The sequence below is a fragment of the Aplysia californica genome, unplaced genomic scaffold (genome assembly GCF_000002075.1).
Source record: "Aplysia californica isolate F4 #8 unplaced genomic scaffold, AplCal3.0 scaffold00937, whole genome shotgun sequence".
NCBI lineage: Eukaryota > Metazoa > Mollusca > Gastropoda > Aplysiida > Aplysiidae > Aplysia > Aplysia californica.
Window position 1 is genome coordinate 108,071 of NW_004798207.1, and position 9,804 is coordinate 117,874.

The 9,804-nt window shown below is 40.6% G+C and overlaps 1 protein-coding gene across 2 annotated transcripts; it reads left to right on the forward strand.

The window, feature by feature from the left end:
- Window positions 1-1,102: 1,102 nt before the first annotated feature.
- Window positions 1,103-9,792, forward strand: LOC101862309 (TLC domain-containing protein 5). 2 transcript variants are annotated; one of them, XM_005110733.3, is made up of 5 exons: window positions 1,103-1,170; window positions 6,154-6,412; window positions 7,486-7,581; window positions 8,409-8,671; window positions 9,207-9,792. In XM_005110733.3, the coding sequence occupies exons 2-5, from the start codon at window positions 6,205-6,207 to the stop codon at window positions 9,516-9,518; spliced, it is 879 nt and encodes a 292-aa protein (XP_005110790.1). In that variant the 5' UTR covers window positions 1,103-1,170; window positions 6,154-6,204; the 3' UTR covers window positions 9,519-9,792. The 2 variants fall into 2 exon arrangements, with proteins under 2 accessions (XP_005110790.1, XP_005110791.1); XM_005110734.2 differs by having other exon boundaries at window positions 1,138-1,215.
- Window positions 9,793-9,804: the final 12 nt, after the last annotated feature.

The window sequence follows — 9,804 nt, forward strand, 5'->3', positions numbered from 1 at the left end:
GATTTAAAGGAGCCCTTCATATTAATCGTATGAATAATATCTCCAATATACCTTTTACACACTATAGGCGTAATCTATATTATGATATTACTAAAAAAGTTCATGGGTCATGAGCAAAATCTCCCGAACACTTAATTTTAAGTTGTATCTGGCAATTCATTTGCCTTTCGCTTTAGTTGAGTACGTTTGAAAGAGGTAATTCCAACACTAAGTAACCGTTACAAAGTGTTTAATGTGATGATATTTTCCGAGACTAAAACAACGAACACAAAAGAAAGTTGAAATGTTTGGGAGGGGAGGGGAGGGGAGGGGAGAGCAGGGATTTGGGAATCGCTTATTGGAGCAGTTTGAGCATATACTTTTCATACAATCAATCAATTACCCACGTCTTAGTTACAGCAATATGTCGCTGAGAACATCAAGCACAGCGGCTTCGTGAAGCATGAGAAGATAGTTCTTCACCGCATGATAACAAAGCCATAATGATGTGCTGTATAATGTTCTTAACCTAGATCTAGACCTAGATTAGTGACATAGCAACAGAAAAAAACAACAAAAACACCCAGATTACGGCATTCCGATGACAGCTTCAGATGGTTCATACTGGGCTGAATAAAATGTGGGAATTACTTTGAATAATACAAAAAAACCTCTCATAAGTCCCATGAAATAAAAATGTATGTTACCAAATTTTAAAAAAGAAGATTATAAATTATACGCATTTCGGACAGTGACAAAAAGGGTTATACATTCGTTTTAATTTGAGTTTTTCTTTCCCTTTTATTTCATGTTGACAATTTACACAAGTGTCTTTAATGAAATGTGAAAAGCAACATTCTAAAAATTACACATTATTTTTTTTTTCGCTTTATTTTTGTTGTTGTTTATCTTGGTGTTGTAACCATGACTTTGTTTTGGATATTCTGCAGTCAATGACACTTCTTGTCATAATAATAAATATATGCAAACTTATAAGCTGAATAAAATTGATATCAGAAAGTAATATTGAATACAAGTACAAATTATTTTATGTTGTTTTATAAATTAAATAAACAGTATTTTCAGTTTCAGGATATTTTGGTCAATCTCTATGGCATTTGCTCCGGTTAAACAAGATGGCGTCCTCCTGAGAGAAATTAAACACTAGCAGTAACAGTTCCAAATTCCAAAGTACGTATTTCTTATCGCCCCTCAAGGTCCCTTTAAAGACGATCGGTGAGAACACTGGTTTTAAAGATTCTTTTTTAAAGCATGAAATAGTGTGATTTAGGATCTTCTGTAAGTTAAGGTTCATGTCGCTATCAATATCAATTTTAAGTTTAAGGCCTTCGACGGCTTCGATACCGTCCCACACGAACTTTTGTTGACAAAACTGGAAGGCAATGGAATTGAGGGGCAGATTCACGCTTGGATAAGGAACTTCTTGACTGATAGGCAACAGTGTGTGGTTGTTAATGGAGAGGAGTCATCCTGGGAGCATGTGCAGTCGGGAATTCCTTAGGGAAGTGTGCTAGGTCAAGGTCCGTTTCTCTTTGTATGCTTCGTCAATGACCTCCCTGGCTCCCTGAAAATATCCTCTCAGGTACTTTTTTCTGTTCGCGGATGATACGAAGATTTTTGCTGAAGTACCCGATTTTTCGGACAACCTCCAGGATGACTTGAACAGACTCCAGCTCTGGTCTAATGCGTGGCAATTGAGGTTTAACCCTTTAAAAGATTCTGGTCCCTGATAAATGTTGTTTGGCAACGCAAGGCGTTGGTAGATATAACAGAGCGTCGGTTGAGACGTTCATTCAATGAAATATGAGCATTTTGACTCAGTTAGACACTTGAGGGACTCGAAAGGATATTCAGGAAATAGGACTTTCATCTTTCAATGCAAACACCTTTCCTCACTTTTCAAACGATCTAATTCTTACACAAAACGTTGTTTCCTGATGTAAATAATCATATTTTTTGGTTTTTGAACCATTGTCCTACCAGAGGGAGAAATTTGAGAGCAACTGAATTTAAAAAATATTCGGAAATTATCCGATGGATTTTTTTCCTCTTTCGAACGATAGCTGAATTATATAAAAGCAGCTGTTCGCAAGTTCATTCATAATAATAGGTGTGAAATCTGGAAAACTCTGGAAAAGAATTCGATTTGGTGTAACTTCCAATCTCAGCGTGTCTGATCAACCGACGAGGAGATAATGGGATTATTCGTGTGATCGTAACACTTATTCATTGATCGTATCAGTTTGCTCTATAAAAGATGAGATGTTTCCCTGACCTGCCGCGGCACGCTCGCGTGACCGGTGTCTGACCCCGGCGCCCCGCGGCACAAGCTCGCCGGTGACGTAAGTGGGTCATCGATCGATAAGAGCCCTCTTCCGGTTAACCCCGCAGGACTAGAGTTAATGCAGGAAAATGCAAGGTTATGCACATTGGGAAAAATAGAAACCCATGTAAGTACAAGATGACATCCAAAGGTGAATGCATCACTCTAGAATCTGTGAGACTAGAAAAAGACCTAGGTGTGAATATTGAAAGTGATCTAAAATTCAGCAAACATGTCAGTATCCAAGTCAACAAAGCTAACAGTCTTCTCGCACTGATCCGGAGAGGTTTCACAATGCTGCACAAAGTGTCCCTTTCTACTCTGTACAAATCAATCATTCGTCCTCATCTAGAGTATGGAAATGTGGTCTGGCACCCCATTAAGTGGCAGGATAGAATAAGAAATGAAGAGCTGTGGGAAAAGACAGGACAAAACGATATAGAAGTAGAAATAGGACTAAGAAAGTGGCGATGGATGGGACACACCTTAAGAAAGCCCAGCAGAAACATCACAAGACAGTCACTGCAGTGGAACCCACAAGGAGCACAAGGCAGGGGTAGGCCACGGGAAACATGGAGGAGATGCGTGGAAAGGGACATGAGAGAAATGAAGCTCACTTGGAACGAGCTTGGAAGGATGGCTCAGGACAGAGATTTTTATGGAAGGAGCTTGTATGTGGCCTATACCCTGCCAGGGGTGAAAGGCATTGATGATGATGATGATGATGACCCCAGACTTAAAGGTGATGAAGAACAACTTGAAAAAGTGCAATGTCGGGCCACCAAACTAATTCCTGAACTACAGCACCTTGCTTACTGCGATCGTCTCAGAAAATTGGATCTGCCATCGCTGTACTATCAGAGAGCTAGAGGCGACATGATTGAATGTTACAAGTATTTAACAGAAATTTACAACGTAACGGGAGACATTTTACCCCACGATCTACACTCTAACACCAGAGGACACAGCCTAAAATTGAAAAAAAAAAAGTGAAAACAACAGTCCGCCAAAACTTACGCACAGTTAATGTTTGGAATTCCCTACAGGAAAATGTGATGTCTGCACCATCCTTGAATGCTTTCAAGAATAGGATTGACATGGTCTGGAAGGCACATTATAAATTCTCCATGAACCTAGATTGGTTTCAAACTGCCAGATCCGTGTACCATGAGTACCAACCTACAGATAACAGAGTGTGAAAACAACGAGCAGGAAGGAACAAGCAATGAAGGCAACAAACGGCTGATAGGCGACTAGCCTGACCACAGCCGTACTTCAAACTACTAACTAACTACTACTAATATCACTCCAGTTACGTCTTTTTCGCCACTCACACTCATTTTCGACTGGCTGGGGCTCTTTGGAAATAAATTGCCTTCCCGTTTGTTTACAATAGAAACAGAAGTGATTGCTTTTATTTAAGACAAAAGTGGCCATATATGTATGCTAAATGAACCCTACCACATAACAGTAATATTTTTCTGCCTTTTTTGTATGAAAAATTTATTTTGGTCAGATTTAACTTTGGTGGACCCACCATGCCATGTTTACATTGTGTTACTGTGACTGTATGCAATAATGCGCACTAGCCTGGAAAAAAATAATGATTTAAAAAAAAACACACAATCTTCACGTTTGCATGGCAAATTATCAGTACAGTTTCCAAAAGGCTGCCAATGGAACGGGAAGGCAATTTCCAAAGAGCTCCGACTGGCCGACAAAGGCAACGAGACTGAGTCTAGTCTCTACACTACTCACCCTAGTCCCTTTTTTACCACTAGATACAGTTCCAGACTAGAGTAGAGACTCAGTACCCCTTAGCCTAAGTCATTCTCAGTTTCTGAAACATGCGACTAAACTTAAAACGACCAACCTGCCTGATTGACGTCTAATTTTAGTAATATGATGTCATCACATCCTGGGATACCCACAGACTATTTTTAGAAGGCTGTGGAGATACCAAAGATGGTATTGTAGTAGAGAATCTTTGGAGATACGGCATGGAATGACATGCTAGGGTCAGAGGCTTGACGTACTATACGTATCGATGTGTTTCGCACTGTAAAATTTCACACTTGTGGCTAACTGCAACCTGTCAGCCATTCTCTACTGATTGGTTACATGGTTTCCAGTATGCTAAAATAACATTCGGAATTCCAGTAATTTTCTTCTTCCTCGTTCTCGATGACAGCAGCTAGACAGTCAGTCCGATGTCGCACACAAACTGTGCAGTTCGCTTCAACTCTTAGAGACTGCCATAGAGCTTTCTCTCAAGGGGAGCCACGTTCTGTCGCGTCTGTGTACGAAGTTTCCGGTAGTGAATCGTGATGCTTGAAATTGAAACGCAGTAAACGCAAAGACAATAAAGCGCTTGAAAATTGCCTTAAAGACGCCGGAAGATTACCCTACCCCTCCCCCGGACCCAATAAACAATGGGCAGAAGAGATTTATTTATTAAGCCGCAGCATCATCGGAACACCATATCATATCACATTACCGGTATTCCTGGAAAAACATCCCACCAAAGCGTCGTGCCATCAGAGAGTCTACATGATCTTTGATGCCCTGCAGTTGGCTATATTTAGAGGCTGCGGCTATTCGGACTCGAGTCTGGATAGCCTCCCATGGCTATTCGGACTGAAACTCCAATGCGCAATAACCAGATATGTGAAGCGTACAGGCAATTCAACCGTACAAAAACCTGGGGGGTTTCAGGGAACAGCCTTCTGTGTTGAAGTGGCAAGACTGTGCTACTGTCGGTTCAAATTTAGATTTATACTTCCTCAAATCAAAACTCCTTTACCCCTTATTATGAAAGGAAATGTTTTAGGGGTCCTTCTAATTGCGTCCGGAGGCAGTCATCTCTTACAGGTGCTGCAGCCTGTTACGTGCAAACCACATACATTCTCAAAACCTTTGCTGTCTTTAGTTGGTAGATCTACCACTTTTACACATGGGTGGGGTGAGAAATGGAGGAGGGGGCATGGCAGATTGGAAGAGAGCACGAAAACAAAGGCTGGGTCTACAATTTCTTAAATGAGAAACAAAAAATAAACGATCAGAGATTGTTGGTCTGCTTCGTCCAACTTCCGGTTCATAACAAATCAGCTGTCCTCACCAAAAGGTCTATATTCTGTCTAGTTTTTTCAATTTTAGACCAGTTTTGGTAACAAACAAAAAATTAACCGAAAAATTGTAAGGCAAAATAATACAAAAAATAAGTCTATGGACGGCTCCGGGCGGCAACTAGTAGGACCCTGTTTTAGTGTTAGATTTGAACTTGAGGATTCACTTTACAGGATGGTTTTTGTCCCCTATTCATAATCTTCCATGGCTCGTGGCCTTCTATTAAATTGAAAAGATTTACATTTGTGAGGCAGCGTGGTGGAATCAGGCTCTCGTCAAAATAATCAAAGTGAAGAAACGTGCCTTTTTCCGCAGGTTTGTGAATTTTTATCAAATTTTTGTTTTTTGGCTCATCACCTTTCATACCCTTTGAAAACTCATTTCTGTGTGGGTTTTTTTTTTAAACGTTGATTAAAGGCACAAGAAATGTAAATTGTCGCTTACCACGGACTCTTAAGCTAAGGAAAAAACTAATCTTTGGCGGCCATTTTCTCTGTACAATATTTGCAGCCTTCTATATTGTGCACTTTCTTGGCCAAGCAACCTTTTCTTTTTTTTTTTTTTCTTTTTTTTTTCTTTTTTTTTGTTTGCACTGTTGTCACTTTCATTTACACAATGCCATCTTACTTTTGTAACGAAATAATCATAAATGTTCTGGTCATTTTACAATCTCACTGACTGGTTGTGTACATATCTTGTTTCAGGTTTTTCTCCGTCTAAAAACACCAAAGTATTTTCTAGTCCCTCAACCAACCATGTTTCAAGTTGGGAATTTCGACCTCTATGAGGTCCTGGCCTATTTATTCATGTGGGTGACTCTCTACTTCCTTCTCTGCCTGCTGAACCCGGGGCGCAGCTACGAGTGGCACTGCCGATCGGTGACTGTGCTCCATGCAGCCATCATCAGCGCCCTCGCTGCCTACGGGGCCCTCATAATGGGCCCGAATCCGTTCACTGAAGCAGGTGAGTGGGAACGTCAGTTCAGCTTTCGTCATAATGGCATGATATATGATATGGTTTATTTTTTAGCTTTGTTTTGAAATCTGTCTGTGAAGGTTTATATTTCTTTTTCTACTACTGCACGCAATTTCACGGCAGAGATGTTTATTTCATAATAGTATTTTAACTGCTGATGATATTATAGTTATAGATACACCTGTAAATTCTTCATTGTTCATGTGAAAAGAAGACACAAAGAAATACTCTACTGGTAACTGTTCCCTCCCTCTTGTTCTTTTTCATAGTTCCTTGGCATGTTTTGCCCTTTCATTTTTGATACTCATTGTTGTTATTTCTTTAACTTTCCTGAAAGCAAATAAATTTGTTGTACAGAAGATGGTTGGCGGGTGCTCTGGTGTGGTTTGCTCCTTCTTTTGTATCAAACATCTATAGTCCTGATCTCTCCTCCTTCTTTTTTGTGTTTATTACTCTCTTGTAACACTTCTAATCTTTGGCACTGATATGACTATGACCTTATTGTGTTGTAAGTGCCGTGAAACTCTTACTAAAACTTGACTCAATTGTTTTATCTGCCCTGCCACCATATGTGAGGCAGCGTGGTGGAATCAGGCTCTCTTCAATTTTTGGGCATGTAGAGTTATTGGTATCATCTTAAAGCTCGTTCCCTTTTCTTTATTTGGATGAAAAAATATCCATTTATCTTAAATACGAGTCGAGATATTTGCGAATGAAGGAGGTGGGGGTCACCTGTTTTCAGAGGTAAAATTAGTGAAAAAATGGCCGCAAAAGAAAAGTTATTTCCTTAACTTTAGAGTCCGCGGTAACTGAAAATTTACATTCTTTGTGCCTTTAATCAACATTTTAAAGAAAAACCCATGCAGAAATGAGTTCTTTATTAGGCATGAAAGGTGTTGAGCCAAAAAACAAAAATTTGATAAAAATTCACAAACCTGCGGAAAAATGCAAGTTTCTTCACTTTGATTATTTGGACGAGAGCCTGATTCCACCACGCTGCCTCACATATTGAAATGTCTTAAATCCCAATCAGTAATCATTCCACTCTCCCCTCCCTGCAGGTGGACCGAACAACTCTTTCCAGGTGCGCACGGTCAGCATTTGCTTGGGTTACTTCCTCTTTGACTTTTCCTGGTGCCTCTACTTCAAAACAGAAGGTAAAGTCTATGTTCACAGTTTGGAGCTGTGTTGTTTTATGTCGTCAGTCTATTCATAGACAATAATTTAGCGCTTTTTTTGTGTGGTGTATATACCTATAGATATCACAGGAATGAGCTTTTTTGTGTATATGTCAACAGAGAAGTCCTTACAGGGAATCAGACTTACTCTGCTCACCTCTCTAGCTTCAACAGCACAAAGTCTGCGTCGACTATCAAGGCACCCCGGAAATATCAGGTCACAAGAGTGTGACAAACATACAAAAGAAATAGAGGAAAATGACGATAGTAAGGATTAGGAAAGAAAAAGCAGCAGTTCCCCGTTGATGTTCCGGCGCACTATGATCATGACTTTCATGAATCAGCCCATTTACAATTCTACAGTGCTTAAGAACACGTTAAAATAACCCCTTTGGGAATGGTCTAAAGACACTTCAGTCAGTGGCACCACCCCGGGGGGTGTAATACTCATTATTGTGATATTAATCAAGCTTGAATGAGCACACCAGTGTATACACGTGCATATTATGGGCCAGCTGTTCAGTGTACTAAGCCCAAAATTTAAAATTATTTTTTTATATTTCAGTTTCTTAATCTGTGGTATTAGCTGCAGTGCTGTAGAAGTATTTTGTTGAAATTCATATTTTAAATGTTGAAAAAAAAAAGTTGCATTTTTTGGGTTCAATTTCTAAAAGAATAAAATGGTTTTTTTCTCTCTCTCATGAAAAATTCTGTTTTGTGGGCTTAGAACAAGTGAATAGCTTGATGATGATATGTATGCAGAATTTTGAATCCCTACTTAATTAATTAATATTTTTTTACCACAGGGCCTGTCATGCTGGCTCATCACTTCCTCAGCGTTGTGGGCCTGACAGTGTGTCTAGTCGCAGGTCGCTACGGTACCGAAATGATTGCCACCATAGCTGGAGCAGAAATCACCAATCCACTGCTACAGCTACGCTGGTTCCTACGAGCCACCGGGCGACATCACTCCTTGATGGCCGATGTGGTGGACTGGGCGTTCATGCTGTCCTTCGGGTTTGTCAGGCTGGGCTTGGGCAGTGTCCTTCTCTACATGTATTATCAGCAGGTGAGTTTTTCCTTTGTTCCTATCGCTCACATTGTGATTTTCTTCTTTCATATATATCGATATCGTGTACTTGTTGACTTCAGGCAACATGGCAGCTGAATGAAAGTCAGTTTGTTCATAGATTAAGTAACCAAAGCCCCAATTCAATAGTTGCAGACTTGCCGACTGCTCCAATTTTCATAGGAAGGATCTCTGAATCGACAGTCAGGAATTTGAAAGCGATGTCGCATACACTATACCAAGTCTTGCCCCTCTAGTTGTGATTTTGTTGTTTGTTATATGTAATCTGATGTGATAACTTTGTGGTCCGTGAATGGCTTTTTTGAAAGTCGGCGAACCTATAATAGTTTTTTCACTGTGTTTGTTTTGCCTGTTGAACAGCTGCGATGGGATTTGCATTCAAAAAATTTTTTCCTTGAATTCTGTTTCCATTAGTCTTACGCAACTTATTGTAAATCACATGGAAATAAACACTGGTTTTTATTTTGTCATTGATTTTAGAAATTAAATTCTCGTCTTTGTCTTGCCTCCCCAGAACTCAGACTATATAGGTCGCTTCGGAGGGACCAGTATATACCTCCTCAGCGTCGTGTTTTTCATCAGCATTGTCAACTACGCGGTGCGCAAATACACCAAGAGGTACCGAGCGTGGGTCAAGCGACGGGCAGCGCCGCCACCAGGGGAAGCCACTCCTACGACCCGGCAGAACGGGGACTTGAAGGAGGACGTTTCTTCTGTGGGCATTATCAAAGAGCAGGAGATTCCGAGCCCGCGGGAGATAAAGACGGGGCTGAAGGAGCTGAGTCTGCGGAAAAACTGCATGGTTCAGAAAGTGAATGTGTCGTGAGACAGCGGGGAATCAAAGAATTGTTCTTTCTCGATGCGGGTATTATGGACAATGACAGCGTTGACATTCAGCACTCTTAGAACGGCAGGATTCTGACTCCCACTTTTTTTTTTTTTCGGGAACAGAGCTACACGCTATATTTTACCCGAACAGATGTCCTGCACTTTGTGTCAAGGGCTATGTCCTACACCTTGTGTCAAGGGCTATGTCCTGCACCTTGTGTCAAGGGCTATGTCCTGCACCTTGTGTCAAGGGCTATGTCCTGCACCTTGTGTCAAGGGCTATG

What these genes read in the sequence shown, in the direction of transcription:
- LOC101862309 (XM_005110733.3), top strand. Translation starts at nt 6,205, where the DNA reads ATGTTTCAAGTTGGGAATTTCGACCTCTATGAGGTCCTGGCCTATTTA. An exon ending in GAATCCGTTCACTGAAGCAG is followed by an intron (nt 6,413 to 7,485) that starts GTGAGTGGGAAC and finishes CCCTCCCTGCAG; the next exon opens with GTGGACCGAACAACTCTTTC. An exon ending in CCTCTACTTCAAAACAGAAG is followed by an intron (nt 7,582 to 8,408) that starts GTAAAGTCTATG and finishes TTTTTACCACAG; the next exon opens with GGCCTGTCATGCTGGCTCAT.